The 23,344-nt window shown below is 32.0% G+C and overlaps 4 protein-coding genes across 6 annotated transcripts in view; 3 read left to right on the top strand and 1 right to left on the bottom strand.

The window, feature by feature from the left end:
- Positions 1 to 23,344, bottom strand: part of LOC105834668 (adenylosuccinate lyase) — a 31,534-nt gene that overhangs the window by 1,932 nt on the left and 6,258 nt on the right. Inside the window, exons 1-3 of one of the 2 annotated variants that reach the window (XM_012677329.3) lie at positions 10,762 to 10,896; positions 1,218 to 1,421; positions 449 to 731 (exon numbers count right to left, since the gene is read on the bottom strand). In XM_012677329.3, the coding sequence (XP_012532783.1) occupies positions 449 to 731; positions 1,218 to 1,382 (448 nt within the window). In that variant the 5' untranslated portion in view covers positions 1,383 to 1,421; positions 10,762 to 10,896. Of the gene's footprint in view, positions 1 to 448; positions 732 to 1,217; positions 1,422 to 10,761; positions 10,897 to 23,344 lie in introns of those variants that run through there. The other variant, XM_012677327.3, reaches the window with a different exon arrangement.
- LOC105834670 (protein snakeskin) lies at positions 1,602 to 6,053 on the top strand. The gene is made up of 4 exons (XM_012677333.3): positions 1,602 to 1,764; positions 4,147 to 4,353; positions 5,037 to 5,156; positions 5,405 to 6,053. Exons 1-4 carry the CDS (start codon positions 1,714 to 1,716, stop codon positions 5,504 to 5,506), a joined length of 480 nt encoding a protein of 159 aa, XP_012532787.1. The 5' UTR covers positions 1,602 to 1,713; the 3' UTR covers positions 5,507 to 6,053.
- LOC105834669 lies at positions 11,033 to 16,907 on the top strand. Of its 2 annotated transcripts, none has more exons than XM_012677331.3 (4): positions 11,033 to 11,369; positions 12,098 to 12,304; positions 13,007 to 13,195; positions 15,762 to 16,907. In XM_012677331.3, the coding sequence occupies exons 2-4, from the start codon at positions 12,212 to 12,214 to the stop codon at positions 15,981 to 15,983; spliced, it is 504 nt and encodes a 167-aa protein (XP_012532785.2). In that variant the 5' UTR covers positions 11,033 to 11,369; positions 12,098 to 12,211; the 3' UTR covers positions 15,984 to 16,907. The 2 variants fall into 2 exon arrangements, with proteins under 2 accessions (XP_012532785.2, XP_012532786.2); XM_012677332.3 differs by lacking the exon at positions 11,033 to 11,369 and adding an exon at positions 11,386 to 11,477.
- On the top strand, positions 19,106 to 23,223 carry LOC118645537. Its single transcript, XM_036286814.1, has 3 exons — positions 19,106 to 19,466; positions 20,038 to 20,243; positions 20,307 to 23,223. The coding sequence occupies exons 1-3, from the start codon at positions 19,446 to 19,448 to the stop codon at positions 20,545 to 20,547; spliced, it is 468 nt and encodes a 155-aa protein (XP_036142707.1). The 5' UTR covers positions 19,106 to 19,445; the 3' UTR covers positions 20,548 to 23,223.

The raw sequence follows: 23,344 nt of genomic DNA, 5'->3' as shown, positions 1-23,344 counted from the left end.
ATGAATAAGTATGGTAGACTAATTGTAAACCAAGTTTTTTCTTGGTTTTGTATGCTGAAGTGAATAAAATTATTTTACTCTAATCTATATAAGTTTTTTTTTTTTTTTTTTTTTTTTTTTTTTTTTAATTAGAATAAAAAATAGTAGAAATTTTAGAATATGCTAGAATTCATATATATGGTATATAAAACTTTAGAAAAGATAGACTTTTTTTTAGTATTTCTGAAAAGTGTTCCAATTTATATTTAAAAATTTGAGAAGTTTTCTACAAAATTATAAAATTTTGAAAAATTTTGAAAAATTATACAAAGAATTCTCAGAAAAATTTTCACCAAAATAGATCACCTTTAATTAAAATTATCTAAAAAATTTTGACATTAAGCTTCATGAAACATTTTCCAATTTCTTTCTTGTAAAAGCCGAAGAATTGCAGATTGAATAGACCGACCATTAAAAAGCTGAAGAAAAGACGCTTGGGTGCCCGTTGTGCCTTTAACTCCGCGGAATCTCAGATCGTTCCTGGCACGACGAATAGCTCTTTCGTCCATCAGCAAGTCTTGCAGCCACAGCGTCGCTCTTTTACCGACTGTCGTCAGTTGTGCGGGTTGAAGATGAGTGAAACCCAAGGTGGGCAGATCACGGTTTTCGTAAGCAAATTTCGCGAGCCGTTTAATTACGCTGGCTAACTTTGGCAGCAGTATGTCGAAACCTTGGCGGAGTATCAAGAGGTCCTATAACAAGAAACAATATCAACAAGTTAATTTCAATAAGTTAGTTCCACCAAAACACGTAGAAAATCTAATGGCACAACCATTGATTATCAGTAACTGAAAATATAATTGTGTTTTATTACCAAGGTAAAAGATACATGATAAAATATACGTAATAAAATTTTTTTTTAAGTAATTGTACAGAAATTATTTTTTTACAAAAAGAATATATTGTTTTTAATCGACGCACTTTAAAGATTTCTTTTCTTCAAATATGTATTACTTTGATTGAGTGTCAGATAACATAATTTTGTGATATTCATAATTCGAATTAGGAGAATTAAAGCTGCTCAGATTGAAATAAGAAGACCTTTCAACATAAATAGAAAGATGCTTAGCGCTTTTTCGTATCTCGTTTTAAAAAGATAATAAGAAGTTTTATAATAACCTTTTATTTTTAAGATAAATAAAAAAAAACTTTTATAATACGGTTAACGGAAAATATACCGTGTTGTCGCCCACATAACAGCTGGTCGCACCAAGGTGGATGATAGGTGCAGCCAAAGGACACTGTTGACCGAATACATGAACATGCGCCATCACATCGTGCCTCGTCGCTTTTTCTTCCCTGGCGACAGCTTCGAAGTCGATGTCATTCACGTGAGCCTCCATTTCGGCGATCTGTTCTGGCTTGATCGCCAGACCGAGCTCCTATAAAAGAATACTTGTTAATAAATGCGCTATTTCAGTTGCAAAAATGAAGAAGTACGACATGATAATTTTACGATGTGCGGCTGAAGTTTAAATTATCGTTATTAGATAAGATCGCGCATGTGCGATTGTCCTCCCCAGTTCTTATCCCCATTTTAACGTACTCTCTGTATCATCTGATTAGATAAAGAGGGCTTGGTTCTACTTCGGCATCACCTGAATCTCGGCGCAAGTTTCATTTCGTTACGTACGTTTTCACGGTGAAAAGGCAGGTGCCTAAAAGTCTGCAAACATGGTGTCCTTGCAGACTATTGCGAGTATAGTGATCAAAGTGCTAAAGTTGGTGAGGAGATTGTATTTTAGTTCTCATATTATATATCGTGAAAAGTGTGAGAATATATAATACCTATAGAGAGAAAGAAGGAGAGAAGAAAGGACAATTCCACGGAATATCCCATAACAAGCATATCTTATCAATTTGAAATAAATTCTTTTTAAATACGCTCAATCAATGCATACAATTTTCAGCAAGATCTAAGAATTTTCAGTAATTATTTTGAGATAAATAACATTATCTCATTTTTTTTAATTAATTTTCAACAAAAAGAATTTCTTAACGGAATTATATCTCTTAATTTATTTGCAAGCATTCTTAAAATTATTAATCAGATAATTATTTTAAAAATTTTACGACTAATTTGACAAATTTCTTTTTGGCTACATGAAGTGTTTTTTTTCTTTTTTTCGTGTAATTTATATAAATAGTAACGATAATGGATTGAGCTTAAAAAGAGATTAAATTTAATAAAATATCAAAGAGAATATTAAAATACTAACAATATAATAAGACTTCAATATAGGAAAACTAATTCAAATCTAACGCTAGTCGTAAATAAATTAGTAAATTGCTTAATTAACGCAAATTCAATAAATTCAATGATTGTGGATGGTTATAAAAAGGCGTAGTCATTATCATTACACACTCATTCAAGGGACATTCTTATACGACATATGAATCATTTCTACTGCCCTTATCGGCCTGCGATAACGCACGTTGTTTAGCAAGCGATACGCTACGCTGCCGTCGCTTGTAATGCTACAAAACTATAGAATGTCCCAGAAAATCGCTCTATGATAGATAACAAAATTCTATCATACTTTGAAACCTTCTCAACTTTTCATAAAATTAAAAATTTTCAGTATTAATCTTTTTGTTTCAAAATAAAAGCTTTTTGTTCATATACAGATCAACGTTTCGATCTTGCGACATGGGTGTACCTATGTGTGAAATCAGTTCCATTAATAAATAATCTTACTTTATACGATTTACTTACATTTTTATCAGTGCTACTAACTTTTCTCCTACAAAAACTATAATAAAAAGTGGATAAACATATATTTTAATAAAAATAATTATTGTTCAACAATAGATTCCTAAAATAAATTTTAAAAAAATTTGTGCAAATGGTTGAATAACAATTTCTTTCTTTTTTTCACATAAACCCTTTCAAAGTAAAACCAATTTATTAAAGATAAGTTTTTACACAAAAAATTCGACATCATTGATTTACCAAAAATCATTATTAATTTCTTTCAAAAAGCATTTTAAATCTTGAGAAGCCTCTTCAAAATATTCTGTTAAACTTTGTTCAATAATATTTTATAAAATTGCAGCGCTTCAAAGTAAAACAAAAATATTGCAAAAATATTAATTTTGATCTTATATATAATAATCTAAGAACAAAATTTCACAAATTGAACTTTATTTTTGTTTTTTAAAATGCAGGGTCGAAAATTTTTCTACGATCTTTTCCATCAAGATATTTAACCTTTCATTAGATGCGAGAAAAATAAAAATTTTCAAACTCTTCACCAGCATTGTAAACATAAAATTACTTTCACTTAAGAAACGAATTTTTATTGCTCATTTATCTTCCTAAAATTTACCGTAAATATTTCAAAGTTTTTAACTTGTTCAAAAACGTTAATATTATTAAAAAAGAAACTTTATTCTAAATTTTAACATTGCTTCACTATCATTACATAAGATTCCAACCCAGAAAAAAATGTTTCATATAAAAACATATATAAATATACATATATAAAATATGTCCATGTAATGTCCATATAAAATATATTTATATTAGTTTCCTTTCTTTTGTAAAATTTCTGTTTAATATAAAAAATAATAGTCATACTAAAAAGATAGAAACTAATTAAAAAAATAATTTTCGCATTCTATATATATAATAAGATTTTTAAGTTTTTCAGAAATTTTTTAAAATTGTTATTAACAATTTTTAATTTCTTACATTTATTACATAAATTAGAACACTTTTCAAAAATATATACCAAGGACCATGTCTTTTCCAAATTCTTTGTATATATGGTTTCTGAAATATTCTAAGATTTATAAAATTTTTTAACTTATAAAATCTGAAAAGATTTAAGATATTCTTTTAGAAATCCTTCATAAATTTAAAATATTAAAAATCTTAAAAATATAAAAGATTTAAATATATAAGAATTTTTTTTGCCAGTAATTAATTTTCTACTTATCCATAAAATAGCAGAGATTTTAATCAATTTCTTTAATCTATTATTTAATTAATAAGTTCTGTTACTTTTACTGTCCTTAAAATGAGCAAAAGACACTTTGCAAAATTATTTTACGATAGATAAAATATATATGTAAGTACTTTTTAAATTTACTGATTTATTGCAGGTTATCAACCTCATTGTATTAATCCTGTATCGTACGGGATATGGTGGCGAGTTTCTAGGAGTTGGTGGCACTTGGAATTTGAACGAAGACAAGAATCCCGATGCCGAAATTGTTGCTTCCGGTGTATTTGTCGGATTCTTCATTTACACAAGCGTTGTCCTTATCAGCTACTGTTTTGGAAGTACTGACCATAAAAAAACTCTTGTAGTAAGTGTTTGTTCTTCTTATTTGACGGTCTTCGAGTGAATAGTTCAGGTTAAACATAGTAAAAATGAATAGAATTGCATCGTGTTCCGCAAAACGACATTTAATCTCAAAAGTTCAAATTGAATAATATTTAGTAATATTTTAAATATCCAAAACGTGTCAAAAATCAGTAATTTGTTTCTACAACTTACAAGTTTTTTGATAAATACTGTTAAAAGAAATATTGTTCTAAAATTATGATTTCTAAAAAAAATAGCTTAAAAACTGTTCTTTTAACTTTATCAACTTTCTTAAAAATTATAAAATGAGAATTTACTTAAAATTATTATATTTATTTAAAATTATATAATAAATTTTAGAAAAGATATAGACCTTCTCAGCACTTCTAAAAAATATTTTAATTCGTGTAAAATATTTGAAAAATGTTCTCAAATATAATATTATAAAATTATACAAAAATTGTAACAAAATTCTAAAATTTATATAAAAACTCTGAAAAATTATATATGAAAAACTTTGTAGAAAAGTTTCCAGAGGATGCACATTTCCTATTTAAAAAATATTTAAATAAAAACTGAAGACAAACAAATTAACAATCTTAAAAGATTTTGGAAGCATTAAAGATGCAGCTCAGCATTTAAGATTTGGAAGCATTTAATGAAAACTTATTATCCTTTTTAAAGGAAATCATCATGAATTTCGTTGGAACTTTTATGTTCGTGGCTGTGGGTGGAACAGCTCTACATTACTGGCATGGTTACCAACCTGAGCAAAAATTCCTATACGATGCGCCAGAGAGACAGGTAAGTCGAATCCTTAACTTAAAGTTAAAATAAAGTTACACAAAAACTACTGAAAAATTAAAAGCTATAGGTATAAGTTTCTAAATATTTATAGTAACTGCATTTTTTCTAAATATTTATTTAAAAAATAAAATATAAATGTTTAATTTATCAATAAAATATGTATAAATGTTCTACTTCAATTTTTATGCTGACAATAAACGCAATGATTAATCTCGTGTTAAACAAAAAAAAATTAACAATTTCAGATTGGACTGGCCGTGGGCTCGTTGTGCGTTTTGGAAGGCGCAGCGTACCTGATAGATTTAATATTAAGCTTTCTCCATTACGCCAAGGATGAATTTCAATAGAAGGGAAAGTATTACAAGATAAAATAGATAAACATTATTTTAATAGCGACAATATGCTCTCTAAATTTCCTAGAGTTCACTCTTATAGAGAGCATTTTTACTCTAATTAAAGTGACAAATCACTCGAACTTAGATATATTTGATTTTCACTCTTTTAGAGTAATGTTTCACTCTAGGAAATTTAGAGAGTGTACAAAAACTTCCGTTTGATTTCATCAAGATCAGCTCATGCTGTAACTAACAATACGTACTAATTCAAATTTCATATATTAAACTCTGTTACGATTACGTTCCATGGAGAGATTACGTTCAATGTGTCTCTGGGTATATTGTTAGTTTCTGCACGTTTCTTTATGTATAAAAGTTTCTCTCTTCGTGGAAAATGCAAGTAACCTTGTTCTTCTTTGAAGAGAGACAAAGTTTCCTCATTGTACGCGTTTTTATACATATTTATTTATACAAATGTGTACTTTCCATTTGAAAATATCTGTAATGTATATGAAATAAAGTTTATTAGAAAGTTTGTAATAAAACGGCTTCTAATATATTTCGTGCTTACTTAAATCGTCCTAGTAATGTTTACTTTACTTGTTATACAGAAAAATGCTATAAATTACTTGAGTTAAGTAAATATTACTTGCAACAAGTATTTCTCACGAGTTCATGTATTCGCAAAAATGTGTTACAAGTCATCACAAAAATATTAAGTTTATTCAAAACATATTATAAATTCTAGTATATTTAATTTTTCTATCAAAAATATTAAGACTAAAATTTAATTTACTCATCGTTATTCTGACTCTTGTTCAATAAAATATTATAATATTCCTTAAAACAGTACACATAAATTCTTTTTTGTACAATAATGAGTTCTTCTAAAATTTGTGACAAATATCTTTTAAGATTATTGTCAAGCAAATATTCTTTATTAAAGATAACCGTTATTGAAAAGAAGAAAGTAAATTGAGTAATCACTATTTTAGCAGTAGAATTGATATCTTTTTATATGTATCACTCATGTCTCCGTCTTTTTACAAATAAACATTTGCCAATTTTTTCTTTTTTTTTTTTAAGGAAAAATCAACATTTTTAGATATTTTTACGTCGCGGCGCCTATGAAAATTTATTTCTCCTTGACATGTCTGGGACTTTTTTCCGCGTCTAACGACCGATAACTCATATCGCGGTCGACAATTATGCGCGATGTCCCCTTTGTTTAACGAAGCTCAATTGTGAAAACTTAAAGAAAACTACACCAGGACGAATATGGAAAGTGCAACTATACAAAATATGACTCACGCCCTTTTTGAAACAAACGACTCCGTGACGTTCCACCGGATGATTTCATCATGGGCCCTTTAAGATCCAGTCGTGCGCACCAATTAATCTACTTGACCTGGCGATCGTCGCGGATGACCGGCACGATTACGCACCCACCCACGAGCCGAGTACGTAATCACGTTAATTACGGAGGTCACGCCTAATTTGACTAAGTTACAAACCAGTATGTAACAAGACAAATATCCCTTAAATAAATATAAATCATTTACATAGGAAGAGAAAAAGAGAAGAGGTGCTAAAAATTGACTGTAATTCAAGACTGGGACTTTCCCTTCATATTTTGCTCCCTGAAATTATGTTCCGCATAATTAATGGACGTAATAAACGTAAACATGCGTCTTAAACATTTTAAATAAAAGTTTACGATGACCCATGTCGAATTAAAATATATTAAATTATATATATAAATAGACACAAAAATCCAACAATTTGAAAAGAAAATGACAAGTAATTTTTATGCTAATTTTGCATAATTCTTTAGTGTACATAATGCAGCATTTCTCATGTAAATAGTCAGAATTCTTTAGTTGTCCTGCTGTTAATCTAAGACATAGGTCTATAGACTTTTTCCTTCTCTTCCGGTTTTCATATCCTATGCCACTGCAATTCTTATGTCTTAAAGAACAAGTTAATACGATAAAAAAGTAATATTTTACGTATCGTCGCCAAGTAAATTGCTACCTAAGCACTTGTACAACCATCGAAAAGTAACTACAATCGTATACGTTTTATAAATGTTTCATTGAGGACGAGTTGACATAGATACCCAATAATCGCGATATATGGAAAGTAAAAGATCGCAGTCTGCTCGTCGTGCAACTTGCGGATCGATATCACGACGATTCGTTTCTGGCAATGTTGCTAGAACGAGTATAGCCTATATAAAGGATAGCCTATAAGTCGCAGTTCGCTTATTCTCTTTGTAATAACTTTTTCTTTTGTAACAACGCAAAACCAAAGCCAGTTGAAGTAGAAGCCAGTTTACGAAAGTACGCGCAATAGTTTCTCAAATCTATAAAAATAAAAAGTTTTAATCATTGATTTAGATAAATTCTAAATTAATCATTTCCTTTGACATTTTTATCTTTATTAGCAAAAATTAATACAATCTTTTAAATAAATTAACTTTTTATATGCGAAAAGTTGATAAAATGTGACAATCAAATAATACAATAGTATCATGATCATTTGGATATTTGTTAATTTAAATATTTAATTAATCAAACTTTGACGTTATTAAACTGCACGTTATTAAACTGCACATTAAAAACTATAATAATATTATCGTTTCTTAAAAGTGTTTTAAGTATGCTAATTAAATATTAGCTAAAAGTTATCAAAATTGAAAAACTTGTATTTGTTGTTTTTTCCTAATTAACGACAAACTTTGTCATAAATATTCGAATGGCCTTGAAAAACAGCTGCAAAGATCAAAACAACAAGTAATTTTGCTTACAATGGATTATACAACGCAAATAATACCATAGTTTGCTGCAGTTAGGTAAATAACTTTTAAACAAGTAAATCCAAATAAACTTTTGCACAAATATTTATTAAAGTTTTGTTAGTACTTTCATTAGTAGTGTAAAAAAGTTTAATTTAATTCGTAATATTACTTTCTCATCAAACTTGCAAATAAATATTAAATACAGAATGCAATAAAACATGAGAATCAAGAGTAAACAGAAACTTGAATAATTTTTCAAGCAATCTGCAGAGAGAATCATACACAAATTTTATACAAATATTCTAATTCAATATTATATATTTTAATAATGTTTTGAGATATGACACGTATGTACGTCCTTAATTATCATATACAATTGAAACTCAGCGCTCGGAATTACGAGTCAATTACAATCTGGCGGAGCATCTAGTAATCCGGATATCTGGTAATCTGGTAATCTAATGAGTTAAAAATAACCGCGTCGCCATAATTAATACCGCGAGACGGTAATAAGCGCGCGTTTGCGTGTAATGCGATAGCGAGGCTTTTTTTCGATACGCACGCCAAGCAGCAGGCAGGCAGGTAGCCAGGCAGCCTGCAGAATTACGATGTGTGTCCTTGCACCGCTGCAACGTCAAAATAACGTCATGAAATAGGATCGAGTGCGTTTCCAGCGAGGGAAGTCGCTCTCGCGGAAATTCATTGTGAATTTCAATTTAATTCCCGCTGCATTTGCCGTCGCGTGCAGCAGCTTTTCGATAGCAGCGTATGGTCAGGCGAAGCAAAAAATATACGAGATAAAACTATAAAAAATTGAAAGTATTGATATGAAGAATACTTCGATAATCTAGCAAAAGAAGAAGCGAAGCAGAAGATCATTTAGAAATTGTTTCTTGCTTACTGGATATTTAAAGCTGCAGCAAAATATATTAAGGATATTATAAAGATATAATGTGGCAATTATGCTTCATAAAAACGATTCTACATAAGATACAAAACACGGGTCGCAGGTCGTAAACGTGAGTGTACCAGCCAAACAAAAACATTAATATACTATCATTGACGCTTGTGATAGGTAGTCGCTTCCGCATTCGTGATCTGCGATCTGTGTTCTGTAGAATGATTTTAAGTCAATGTAATATAAATTATTTATTATTTTAATCTTTACGACTAATTTTAGGAGCAAAATTCGAGCATTTACGACCAAAATATATTGTCGTAATGTTGATTAGGAAGAAAAAAATAAAACCTAAGAAACCTATATGGTTTTCAAATTTCGGTAATTTTTAGTTGATATTAAAATCAAAACAGCTTTAATTAAAGAGTTTATTCTTTATTTAGTTTTAATCCTATAAAAATGATACTTATATATTCTGGTAAAAAACTTCTATTCAAAGTTTTTATTTTGAAATACATTCTGGTCAACAAAGCAAGATCAGCTGAAGAATGGTTCGCTGGTTAGAGATTTGTCAAGAAATCACAAAAAAAAGTTTTTTCTTCTTTTTTAAAATATAAATTTGTAATAAAAAAATATGTTTTTATCGAAAAATCACCCAAAGTGGGTCTCAGACTCAAAAGTCATCTGATAGTCTTCAAATCTTACAACTTTTATTTCAAATATTTAGCAATTTTTTGTTTAAGATATTTGAGATATTCGAGATGTTTAAATTAAAATGGAATACTCTATATATTTGACTTCACATTTTATAATTTTTGAAGAAAATTTATAAAATTAAAAAAAGTTTAATATCAAGATATCTTTTTAAAATAATCATTTTAACTTAAATAATAATTTTTTTAGTAAAAAAACTTAAAAATATATAGACACAAAAACTTTATCAAGATGTACTCGAAAAAGTACTGATATAGTCTGTGGTCAGTGCCTATAATGTAACTCGTAACATTTCCATACTGAGCTTCACACTAAATGCGTTTTATCCTACAAGAGCTCCGTCTACTTCTAACAACTCAGAAGTTTATAACGTATTTTTGACATTTCTGTATGACACAAAGACTTATTTCAAGTCATTGAAGAGAATATAATCTTCGCCGTTTTTTGTGTCGTAATTAAGTCGGCTTACTAACAGGAAGCTGGAACGAAAGTTCCTTGTCGTGCGACGTACGTCTGACTTCTGATACATCGCCGTACGCACGGTCATTCGCAATCGGTGACGTAACAGGGCGTGCACAACAGAAGAAAATACTTCGCGCGCGCGTCCGTGACACATTCGTGATACAGTGCAAATATTTAGACAAGCAAAAACGCGGCCGGAAACCTGGCCTGGCGTTGCCAAACGCTACCATGCGTAAAAGAGCCCGACCTCGTTACGTTTCTTGTTGCCAAAACGCCTTTAAAGAGGTGTGACATTTTTTCTCTCTCTTTCTCTCTCTCTTTCTGAAATCTACTCCGCAATAAAACTCGGAATTAAAACCGAGCTAGGAGAGAAAGAGAAGAGAAAGGACCTACCGTTGACAGCAACGTGACGACATCTTTGCCGATTTCGCCGGCGCGGAGAGCAAGCGAAAGCTAAGCTGAGCCAAACTAAGCGCGCGCTACCGCCCGGTGCGGCTCTTTAGGCACCGAAACGTCGATTCTGTCGAAGCACCGCACGCCCAAGGCGCGTGCGACCTGCTCGTAAGCGTGGGACTCGTGAAGCGTGCGCATACTTCGCGCGCGCGCGCAGGGAGAACTCGTAAGCTCGTACGTAAAGTGTCGCGTATCGTGCCGCGTATACGTTCTCTGCGTTTCAGTTCGGGCTGCACCGCTGCACGGCGCGGATAAACATTTCTCTTCCTCCTCACGACGCACGCGTCGCGACGCGCAGCGTCGTAACTGCGCGCATTAAACTCGCCTCGGCAGTCGCGCTCGCGAGTAAGAGTGTCTCTCTGATAGCAGAGAGAAAAAAAGAAGAAGAAAAGAGAGGAAAGGAAGTAGCACTCCCTGACGAAGATCCGGGGCTTCGCTTTACGAGCTCGTCGCGTTTCTCCCGTGGCGAACTCGAGGAGCGAAGAACTCGGAGAGGTGAAATCGACGGTAGGAGAAGGTGACGGTACACGTGGACGGGCGCGTGTCAGGTGAATCAATGGATCGAGTATTTGTTATTCAGCGTGTATCGCTCGAGGCCTATTTAGATACAACCAGTTTCAGCCGCGACAGCACGGCCACAACTCTCGTGACGTAACGTACGCGTATTCAGTCCTGTAAAGAGAAAAAAAAATAGACGAGCGGAATTCATTTTCCGAAGTTACGAAACACGCGTCGAAAGGAATGAATGTACCGCATTAACGTGGTGCATTTGCTTCTTTACTTATTAGCAGAAGTAGTGATTAATTTAAGGAGAATTCCTTTCTCATCTTAATTAATTCAAGGAAGAGATCTCGTCGTTCTTCCTTTTTGTTTACACTCGTAAAACTTAAAATTATAAATTTGACCAGAAATATATATCTTACTGTTATCCTTGTCGCGTTCACTTCTAAAGATATTTCATGTTTGTTAATGTTTGTTCCTGCTGTAAACATATAATCAGTTACTTTAATTGAACTTTAACTAAAATTCCATCAGCGCCATCTAAGGCGCGAAATACTAAAGTAGCTTCAATGATTTACGACATTTAAATGTAATTTACGACGCATTTAGTCAAGGAAAATCGATGTAGAATGTACGGAAAGTACAGTGAAATATCTTATCGTTCGAATAATCCGCTCTATAGTCCTTTATTTGCGTCGTACACCTCGACTTCAACCCCTCCGATTTACGTGCGCGGCTCCCCTACAGGCGATGTATATCGCGTTTCTCGTTTTAGGGTCGCCAAGACTGAGCAAAGGGTGGCACGCACAGGGAACAATCGATCGTCATCAAGTAGAACTGAAAATCCTTCAAACTGGGCGACGGAAGAGGAAAACATCGACGGGTAAGAATGGCGGACGAAGCCCAGCAGAGTCAACAGCCGACTACTAAGAGACATAAGGTTCTAAGTCATCTGCCCATCGCCATCAAAGTGCTCGAAGTGGCGAGTATCTTTTTTAATTTAATCGAATGGAAGGTAGCGTGGGCTTCGTGTCGCGTTATCGAAATTTTCTTCCTGCAAACCTCATGAAAAAGGTTTTCAAATTTCTCTATCCTTGCGTCTTGCACTACTTAAAAAAAATTCCTTCAGTTATTGCACATAAATTATTATTTCTTACAGAATTTATATTTTTACATTTATGAAGATTTCTGAAAAGGATCTTAAAATTCTTCAAACTTTATAAGTTCTCTTTGAAACGGAAAATCGTAGAAATTTTAGAATGTTTCAGAATTTACATTTATAAAACATTCTAAAAAAGTTATAGATTTTTTCAAGATTTCTAAAAGGTGTTCCAATTTATATAAAAAAATCAAAAATCCTGAATTTTATCCAAAAAGTTATAAAATTATATTAAAATTCTAAAACATTTCGAAAAATTCTACAGAGAATTTTGAAAAATTATTAAAAAATATTTCAAGAAATATAATGCAATTGATTTAATAATTAAATAATCTTAATCTTCGATCAGTTTTTCCCATATTTTAATTTTGAATCTCGCGTTTCTTAATCTGCACAACGATGCATTTTCCATCCTTTACTCCCATCTTTATTTGCTACACTTTACTCGCTTTTCATTTGTTACGATTGTCATGCGTTCAGTTGTAGATAGCATACATTTAATTTTTAACACGTCCCGATATGCAGATACTATCTATCTTTGCAACTGGACTGGTGGTCGATCCGATGAACTCGTTCCAGCGCATCTTCAATAATAGGCCGCGATTTAAATTGGACGACGCTGCCACTATATACGTCACGATCGCCGGCTATATTCTCATCAATGCGCTCTTCATCATCAGCCACGCACTGGGCGATCGCGTGCCGAAAAGAACGGTAATGCTACTTTCTTCTATAAGACACATTAAAATTTAAACAACAGTTACCTTCGAGCCTCACTCTGGATGGCGCATTTATCATCCGTGGCCTCTTCACGAAGGAAGAGTATCCATGAACAAGTTTATACTCTGTACATCCCAGGGTATAAAAGTCAAAGAGACTATAAGATGATTCCAAGGGTAATCTTTACAATTCTGAATATTTCAACGGTTTTTTTTTTACGAGAAAAGCGGAGATTAATTTCGAATTAATTACGGAATTTCCGTAGATGAAATTTGGAAATTTTTCAACTGCTTCACATTTGTGTAATTTTGTTTCCTTCATAAAGAATAATTTTCGAAATAAGTTTCAACAGAGAAATATGTAACCATCAAAATGCTCAAGGCGACAAGTACCTTTTTGATTTAATCAAATAGAGAGTAGCGCGACTGCAGCGCACTTCGTATCCCGTTATCGAAACTTTCTTCTCGCGTGGTTATACTAAAAAAAAAATTCTCCCAGCATTTCATAATATTTTTACGAACGTCTTTAAAAAGAATTTATATATTTCAAATTTCTGAATATGAATTCTGAAGAGTACGTTAAACGCCAGACTTTGTAAGTCTTCTTTGAAAATTATAAAATGGGAAATCGCAAAAATCCTAAAATATTTCAAAATTTACGTATAAGAAGAATTTTAGAAAAGATGAAAAATTCCGAAAAATATGCCGAGCATATTTGTACAGAAGCAACATTTTCTCAATTCCCTCTCGTCAGGCGCATTTGCACTCGGAAATTGACGAGCAGCAATGTTGCAAACATATCCTTGTTGTATCACCACTCTAAACATGTCCTTGTTACGTTATGTCCATAGCGAAGAACGCCATAGGCTGCGACTAGATACACCTAGTTATTCATTTGTACAGCTGAGTCATTACGGCGGCGGCGTGCGACGACGGCGTGTGTGCGTTAATTAGCGGACGCATCAAGGCCTCGTTGCACGATGGCACGGTACACACACTTCGAATGTCTCTTTACACGCCGTTTACGAATGTGTCACCGAATGTGAAAAATCACGCGACACACGTCGGATCGGACACATCAGGGAGCGCGCGAGATATCATCGCTCGTGAATCATTAAAAACTTTTCAACTGTGCAAATCTCTTGAACTACGAGCGCCGCGCCGTGCCGGCGGCGATGTGTCGTGTTACGAAGCATGCATAATCGATGGCACATTTGCGACTGTGTTATCTCGATAAACAACGGAAAAATATCTTCGTAACCGAGTGTGAAAGCAAATATAATAACAAGACTTCTCGCACGTAATTCGATTTCAAGTAAACGATCAAATCGCGATATTATAAATCTTCAACGTATTAAGGAGGCTTCCAGTTTAAGAAAGATGGAAGAGGGTCACGTGACCTTTCGCTCATGTATAAGTGTATCTTTTAATAACGGGACTTTTAGCATTGCCATTTTCACAATAGTAAATTATAAATTAAACCATTTAAACGATAAAAACAATATTTTGTTGCGATATTGGTAAATGATGTGGAAAAACATTGTTTATAATAGGTAATCAGTTATCAACTAACTTTTAACTTAACTGAATTAATTTTAAGTGAGTTAATTTCAATTAGTTATTTTTAAAATACAAGAACATTAACTTATTCATTTTTTCTTGAGTTAAAAATTTATCTAAGAAAAATTTCCCAAAATTATTTCTTTGTTATTTCATACAAAATTCAATTTACAAATAAAATATCAATTCACAATTCATAATGTAATTGTTTGTTATTTAGATAGAATAATCTCATTTTGACAAATTACATTTTATTTATAAATAATGTTTTTTAGAATTAAATTAATTTAATGGTAATTTAAAATTAATTTAATATTAACCCAACTTTTTTATCCGTTCTTGATGATGATTTAATAAGGATGTACAATTGTCATATTTTCACTAATTGTACATATTTAGAATAGTATAATTCATAAACATTTTATACTCTTAGAAAAAAGTGATAGAAAAACTTAATTTTTTACTAATTTCAAAATGTTCTTTAAACTCCATTTTTCCGTGAAGACAATTTAAAAAAATTTTTATTTTTTGTTAGCGATTAAATTATATATATATATATTTAAAACACTTTTTTTCCATATAAGATTCAATATTATTTTAAATAATTAGTTAAAGGAAACTATTATACTGTCAAAGAAATTTGAAATATTCAGGAATACCAACATATTAATCATAAACTTAACGCAAGCGAAAAACATATTTAAAAAACTGACACGAAAAGTAATGTGTCTTCCAGAGTTTGACTAAGATAAAGTTTCTTGTCGAAAAGCTACTAAAAATAAAGTTTCCTAAACCGCCGAGAACCGTCAGGCTTCGTGATTGATTGCGAAATTGAACGTCAAGCGCCACGCCATGCTGGCGCGTCGTCTGCGTGCGTCCTCCGCCTTGTTTCCGTCGGTGATTAAAAATTAAACGTAAAGCCCCATCGTGAGTTTCTCATCACGCTAGCATCACCTAATGCCGAGTGTGTGTTTAACTCACGATCAATTGACATGTTACAGTTGCTGATGTTCGCGTCCGTGGGCGGATTTATGCACGTCGTGGCCGGAAGTCTAATAGTCCACAATTGGCGGCACATGAACGGCCATTACTATTACGTGCACAACAATGAGATCCATCCCAGCAAGATGTACATGGACATGCTTATATCGTCGGCCGTGTTTACATTCGTCAACGCAGTGGCATTTGTCGCGGAAATTATCGCCATTGTGAGATACTCGTGAATACCTGCGTTTTCGCAAGAAAGTCCGTCGATCCGTACGAGTCGAAGAACTCGCCGGTATCACCAAAGCTATGGATAGTTTGTTTAAAAGAAAGAAGGAAGAAACATACGAAAGATTTTAATCGTTAGACCTTATTATAAGCAGTTTCACCGAACTTTTTGAAATTTACGTTATAATTTGACACCTCAATATTTTATGAGTTAAGAAATTTGAGAAATTAAAAATAGAAAGAATATATTTGGTGATGTGAATCGTCACAATTTTAATATCTCTTTCCCGGAGGAAGAATTCGAGTTGTACAATCTTTTGTACAACTCGTAAATGAATTGTACAATCTTTTAAAAATATTAATTCTGTAAAATTATCAAACATATGCATATAAAGTCGTATTAGAAATAGTAAGAATATTATATAATATTTGTTATCACAACGTAGTAGCGTATAAGGCCGTACAATATATACATGTAATTATCGTTAGAAAAGATTTAGTAATTAGTAGAGTTAGCATAGTTATAGTAATTGTCTAATAACGAGACCAAACGCGAAATTACAATCTCCTCGCACAACAGCCGCGATTACCGAAATATTCTTTGCTATTCGGATGAAAGAAAGATATTCATTCGCGTACAAATCCGTCCATTTTTGTACCTAAAGCGTTTATTTCTACAGAATATTGCAAATAAACAAATTTTATGCTACTTTTAAGTGCAATGAAAAGATCTCTTTCTATTTTAGCTTATCTACTTGTCTTTATTCATCTTTTTAAATAAAAAGTATTCGCCAGATTGCAGCTGATAAATTTACAGCATTGATAAAGTACACAAAAATTTGTTCATTAATGTTTCATACTCTATATGTTTTTTTTTTTTCAGCTAATGCTTGTATTTTGTATAAAAAAATAAATGTAAAGATGCAAAAATTAAAGTATATACTTATTGAATATTTTATCGAAACTTGGCATAATTTTTCGAGGATCCTGAATTTTTTTTATATACGAGCGGTATAAAGAAATTGATAAAATCAAAAAACACAAAATATCACAATTTTCTAATAAAATATATATATATATATATACGTTTTAAAATATATAAAAAATTTTAAAAATTAAAATAAATTTGCGATTATTAATTTTAATTTTTCTCAAATTAAATTCAATAAATTAAATTCAATAAAAATGAAGAAAACAAATTTATATCATATTTTCTTTAATGTTCTTCTTGGAACAAATAATAATTTTTTTAGATATCCTAAATATTGCGTTTCATATGCGAGTGGTACACATAAAAAAAAATAAGTAAGACTAAAATATAAAATATTGTTTTGTAATAAAATATTCAAAAACGCTTTTTAATGAAAAATAAGCTTTAAAGAAAAATGTATTAAAATGTAAATTTGTGGCAAATAAAGATGGAAAATTAAATATACATGAAGTTAGTAATTTTACGACACGACGATGATTTCAAATCAGGGAAACAAAAATGCGCACATGTCCTTGCAAACGTCAAAAGTATCGAAAGGTTGCAGATAGAATTTTTTTACTGGTATGTGTGTTTTGCATTCGCTTTATGTTGTAATATGATGTATCACAATATTATACGTTACAACATTATCACATCAAATATTGGTAAATAGCACGAAGTAAAACAGTGAGGATAAAAATGCCGAAAATAAAGAAGCGTTCGGATCAGCAGAAACTGTTGCAGTCCAAAGCCAGCAAATGTGTATCGATACTAATCAAACCACTAAGAATATTTCAATTTGTGCGTATTAGACACTTTGTTATTTCGTTCGATTGCATCTTACAATATCAAAAAAAGAAATCAGTTAGAATAAACCTATCGTCTATAAAATTTTCTCCCGCGACAGCTTGCGATACTGCTACTATTTGCGTTTACGGTTTACATGATCATTATGGATCCTATGCCGATAAGCGCCCTCGCCTGCATTCTCTTGATTGTTCTGTCAGGCGTATACGTTTTCGTCTTGGCCGTCGAGCTGATCAGCCACTTTGCAGAGAGCGCCTTGCACATTATTCCGGTAATTTACGCCGCACTGTGTGCTCTACTGTTCAGTAAAATCAGAGTCACGTGAAAAAAACACCGAAATTTGATATCTTTAAAATTTTAAGCGTCTTTCACGACGCAATGCGGATCATTAACGTTGTTATATTAACAAACAAAAAGAAAGGAATAATCGTACACGTTGCACGCATTATTAACAAAATATTAATGACCGTCAAGTGCAAAGTGTTTCTTGGTTCCAGATAAAAAAATACGTATATTAATATTAATTACAAATATAAATATTTTTCTACACTAGGAATAAAGTAATTAATTTGATTCAATTTTTCAATTTGACTAAATTTCTTCAGCTAAAATATTTATGTATTCAATTTAAATACCAAAAATATTTGAAATTTAATTCAAATATTTATATATTAAATTTAAAAAATAGAAATAAAATTGAAAAGTTTAGTCAACTACTTTTTTCTCAGTGTATAAAAAATTATTACAGATGACCATATTCTCCTTTCTCGGTCTCATATTTTTCGGGGTTGCCGGAATTTTATTCATTTTGAATGTCTATATACAATTTGTGATACAAATAGTGGCGACGACGCTGTGTCTGGTGGTAGCGTTGTTATTCTTAATTGACATCACGATGGTACTCGCGTGAGTCTTGATCTCAAAATAAAGACGAGCAGATCCAATCAATGGAATTATAATAAAAATATCTGTTTCTCTAGATTTTGGAAAAGAAAATGTACGGTCTGTAAACGATGTTGCAATAATAGTGTGGCGGAACTTTTACCACACAAAGTCGAGGAACTGAATGTATCAGAATGTATCAGAGTGAGTACTGAATAGAGAAAGATTCCAGCAAACGCAAAATTATAGTATTCAGTTATACAAACCACTGAGATTTATAATTTAAATTTAATTTAATAAATTTTTTTATTAATTTCAAATAAGTTCATTTGATGCGCAAAAGTTATCTCTACAAATTTAAATTATTTCTTAATATTTTTTAAAAAATTATATGAAATTTAAGCAAATCGATATTAATTAAATTTTATTAACTAAACCAATAAAACGTATATTAATTTAATTCAATAATTTTGTATATGCGTAAAAAATATTAGGAAATAAGTTTATTTCTGAGAGAAAATAAAACTCGCGAATTTGATAAACTTATTTAAATTATACAGTATCCGTTTTAAAATCAATGTGTTTTACATTCTAATTTCATAACTCTCGAGCATAAACGCAGATAACGAGGCACGATGCAACAACTAGCTTGAGTGACATCAGAATACCCCGCGAATTGGAGGATGTTGCAGCTCCCGATCACTCCTATCGTAAGATCGAATACCCTCGACGACGGCAGTACGTCGATTGTCCTACCTGCGTACCATCGTTATGCAATCTTCACGTTGCCGAAATTCAAACGGAACCGAAAGAGATGTCCGTCGTAGAGAGTCAAGTGAGTCAGATTCAAGTCCAATTCTCGCCGACAGATCTATTTTAATTTATACTTATAAAAACAAATCTTCCTATGGATATTTTAATCAATACTAGAAGTATCGATGTTTTTTTTTATTGAAAGAACAAAATGAATAAATGGCTACGAAAATAAAGAATATAATTAAAACCAAATTTATTTAAAGTCTTAAATATTTGTACCTAAAAATTAACTTTAATATAAATAAAAGAAAACAAAAATTCAAAAAAAAACTTTTTAAATTGTAAATTTTATAAAATTTGGAGATTTAGATTTATAAAATATCTTGATAAAAAATTTGAGTTACAAAATATATAAATAACAGTAATGACATTGTTAAATAATTTGACTCAATATAAGTCTTAAAAAAAATTTAGCCAGATGACATTATATCTTATAAAAGAAATTTTCCGTCCATGGTCGCAAAATGCGTAAATTTACTTTATATTTGTTGTAATTCGGCGGGAAATCTGTGCGTTTGTTGTATACATTTTAAACTAAAAATGAAATTATTTTGAAATTCTTACATATACATATTTCCGGACGAAATTAGACTCCGAGGGCAATCAGAACAGAGACGCCAATGCAGACGTTGAGTAAATGCGAGTTTTGTTATCAACAAATACCCCTCGTGTCTCCCATCGAAAGAGCACGCGTATCCAATGCTCATTGTTTCCAACATACGCCACAATGGGGTTACCCCGCTATCGTGCAGTTCGTTCATGGAGAAGGGGTCGGCGGCGTGCCATGTTGCCCTGGGTAACTTTCTAGTTTTTGTATCTAGGAAATTTCCCAGAGAGTGACATGGTTTTTTTTCCGCAGGTGCAAATGCACAACGAATACGACGAAGACCCAAAAGCAACAATCACAGCAACAGCGATCTCGGCAATTGACGCAGCAACATACCGAACCGCTAAGTCCAAATAGAATGAAGTCGAATTCTAACGAAACGATGACGAGTGAGGCAACACAGCAGGTTGCGAGTAAATCTAATATTATACGGAATTGTGAAATTCTCTTATATTTCAGAGTCATAGATTGGAAATGTTGCTTCAAAGAATGAAGCGATTTTCTTTTCAGTAGATGTTTGTCTCGTCAGCGATTTCCAGCCCAGATTATTCTAAGCGTTTCATTCGCAATAACTCAGATCTGACTCTAAATTTCGCGCGATGACATTACCATCGTTTATGAGTAATAATAATTCCTCCCCAAAGGTACTAAAAGCGGAAACGACGTTACAAGAGTAACACAACCTATCACTACCGTCACAACATCTTATAAAACAGACCAGAGAAAGCACACTATACCGGATATTGCGTACGTATGTCATAAATTTATACAATCGTTAGAAAATGATTATTTCATTCCACAATAATTAATCTCTGGATATAATACATTTTTTAAACCTTTAATACTCTGAAAAAAGTATGCAATTATAATTGCATGGTAAAAATAATTACAGTTGGGAATATCATGTTTAGTCATTATTTTAGTACAACTTACTGTATTAAAATCTCCATTTTTGGCAACCATATCATATGTTACGTAGACCAATATTATGATTATGAGAACTTGAGTATAATTCACACAAATTATAATTTATATTATTCAATAACTGTAAAAATATAAGTATATAAAAAGTTAGGTCCAAAAATGACTATAAATTATGATATTACTGCAACTATTTTTTTCTTTCGGTGTAGATCTGTTTTTACTGCTGAATTAGTGTGAGTTTAAAATGAAATATTGGGTTGAAATCAAACGAAAGTGAGAAGAAAGTTTTAATATAGTAAAATTTTACAAAATTCTAATAAGTTTTATTAAATTTCTTTAAAATTTATTAAAATTTTACTAAATTGCATACTAAATTGTACTAAAATTATAAAGTTCTTCAAAGTCCAAGTATCTCACAATATACCATAATTTCTCACAATATACCATGAAAGTGGATCGCCTTCGAGAATGAACTCTAAGAAAAAAGAAACTCTCATACAGTCTTCTAATTATATTGTCTCAAATTAGAAGTTGAGAATTAGTTTATATATTGCGGTTCAATCATAGCAACAAACAAACAAAACTGATAAGCGAAGACGTCGATCAGAAGTTGACGAAAACCAAGAGGCCCGAAGTAGTCGGAGAAACGATCCTAGATCACGTCGCCAATGTAGAAAAAAGAAGAGATAATACGGAAGAAAGTGAGAAAGAGAAGACGATCAAAGAGAATACAATGGAAAGGGGTAGAGGAGGAGGAGAAGAACACTACACTAGAATCTATCAAGAAATTATACGCGCGACGGAACGAAGAAACATGACAGACCCGGAGGAGTCGACGCACATGCAAATGTAAGCGGTATCATTTTACATAACGCAATACGGATAATCGAGTTCAGCCACACGTCTCGTTTATGTATAGTTAAATCGACTGCTGCCGTTGCACGGTTCGATGAAACGGACGATTCAATATACCAAGAAATAAAATCCGTTTTAGGAGCGGAACGTTAACCACGCCATCGAGTAGCAGAACGATACCTCGAGCGTTGTTGCACTTGAAGTCAAACAAAGTGGATCCAATTAAAAATGTGTAAACAATCATAAATATACAATAAGTCAAATTGATAATCTTGACGAGAATTTATAATTATTTATAAATTCACGAACTTTGTTCATCATTTAGAAATGTGTTCAATGAAGAGCATGTCCCCGAAAGGATAGCATCGAAGACGAGACTTGATCATCCAGCTGCTCAAGAAGTAAGACGTTTTGCATTATCAACATCTTGGAAAATAAATTTCGTTGTTTCTTAAATGTTTGTTGCCGTTCTAGAACGAGCGTCCAGCAAGAATTAGCTCGCCGACTCCTGCAATTGAACAGCTGAATGAAGTTTGTTTGCTCTGCAAACAACAGAAGGTGACTCTATGGAATATCATGAATATCACATAAGACGATTGACCTGTTCTTTTTCGCTGCACTGCTGCACTAGTGCGATAAGTTAGAATGAGAAAAAATATATTTGTCTTAATCTAACTTGTTGTTATAGTGCAGCGAAAAAGAACAAGCCAAATGTCACAGGAATATCAGAATAGAGTATAACTCTAATAAAGTACTCTTTTAGATGAGAGAGAGTTGATCTGAGAGGTGTAGAAAAATCTCATTGTTAATATCGGTGGTCATATTGAACAATATGATATATATATATATATATATATATATATAAAACATGATAAAACAATCAGAAAATTCTCAGTGTTAAAAAGGAAATAACAAAATTCTTTCGCAAAGAGAGCGTCCCAGATGCGCTCATTGTAAAACAAACACCATCGATCAGATTGCCGAGTTAGTTAGGAGTAGGATGAATTTATAAAATTTGATTGGCGTCCATTTTACACTGTGTGCGCATCTAAACTTTCTTGATCAGTCTACTTTCGTCCTGCGTCTCGGGTCCATATTTATCCCACATATAACATATGTTCCATCCTGATATTCTTCATCCATAATGGTAATTTCGTTGTCTGAAAATCTAAAAATCTACTAAATCTCGGGCCTCCCCTTCTTCTTCTTGCCCGCTCATATTATTTCATGTTACTGCATGCTTTTCAGACTTTAACGCCAACCTCGGACAATTCCAGATGCTACACCATCTTCAAGGACACAAAAGGAAAATACTTCTGTAAATTTTGCGCTCCAGCGAATAGTGAAAAAGTAAATAATCTGTATGTCTATTATCTTTTACTTTATTAAATTATATATAATCCCTTTTCTATTTGTTTTAATATTCACCAATGAAAGAAGAGATTAAAATTTCACGGAGAAAATTTAGTTCTTTTAATGAGATTTATCGATTAGAAAACTTATCAAAATAT

The sequence above is a fragment of the Monomorium pharaonis genome, chromosome 5 (genome assembly GCF_013373865.1).
Source record: "Monomorium pharaonis isolate MP-MQ-018 chromosome 5, ASM1337386v2, whole genome shotgun sequence".
NCBI classification, from domain to species: domain Eukaryota; kingdom Metazoa; phylum Arthropoda; class Insecta; order Hymenoptera; family Formicidae; genus Monomorium; species Monomorium pharaonis.
Note: the sequence above shows the minus strand (reverse complement) of the source record. Positions and strands in the feature narration are given on the sequence as shown.

What these genes read in the sequence shown, in the direction of transcription:
- LOC105834670 (XM_012677333.3), top strand. Translation starts at nt 1,714, where the DNA reads ATGGTGTCCTTGCAGACTATTGCGAGTATAGTGATCAAAGTGCTAAAG. An exon ending in TGATCAAAGTGCTAAAGTTG is followed by an intron (nt 1,765 to 4,146) that starts GTGAGGAGATTG and finishes GATTTATTGCAG; the next exon opens with GTTATCAACCTCATTGTATT. An exon ending in ACCATAAAAAAACTCTTGTA is followed by an intron (nt 4,354 to 5,036) that starts GTAAGTGTTTGT and finishes TCCTTTTTAAAG; the next exon opens with GAAATCATCATGAATTTCGT.
- LOC105834669 (XM_012677331.3), top strand. Translation starts at nt 12,212, where the DNA reads ATGGCGGACGAAGCCCAGCAGAGTCAACAGCCGACTACTAAGAGACAT. An exon ending in CCATCAAAGTGCTCGAAGTG is followed by an intron (nt 12,305 to 13,006) that starts GCGAGTATCTTT and finishes CCCGATATGCAG; the next exon opens with ATACTATCTATCTTTGCAAC. An exon ending in ATCGCGTGCCGAAAAGAACG is followed by an intron (nt 13,196 to 15,761) that starts GTAATGCTACTT and finishes GACATGTTACAG; the next exon opens with TTGCTGATGTTCGCGTCCGT.
- LOC118645537 (XM_036286814.1), top strand. Translation starts at nt 19,446, where the DNA reads ATGTCCGTCGTAGAGAGTCAA. An exon ending in TGTCCGTCGTAGAGAGTCAA is followed by an intron (nt 19,467 to 20,037) that starts GTGAGTCAGATT and finishes GGACGAAATTAG; the next exon opens with ACTCCGAGGGCAATCAGAAC. An exon ending in GGCGTGCCATGTTGCCCTGG is followed by an intron (nt 20,244 to 20,306) that starts GTAACTTTCTAG and finishes TTTTTTCCGCAG; the next exon opens with GTGCAAATGCACAACGAATA.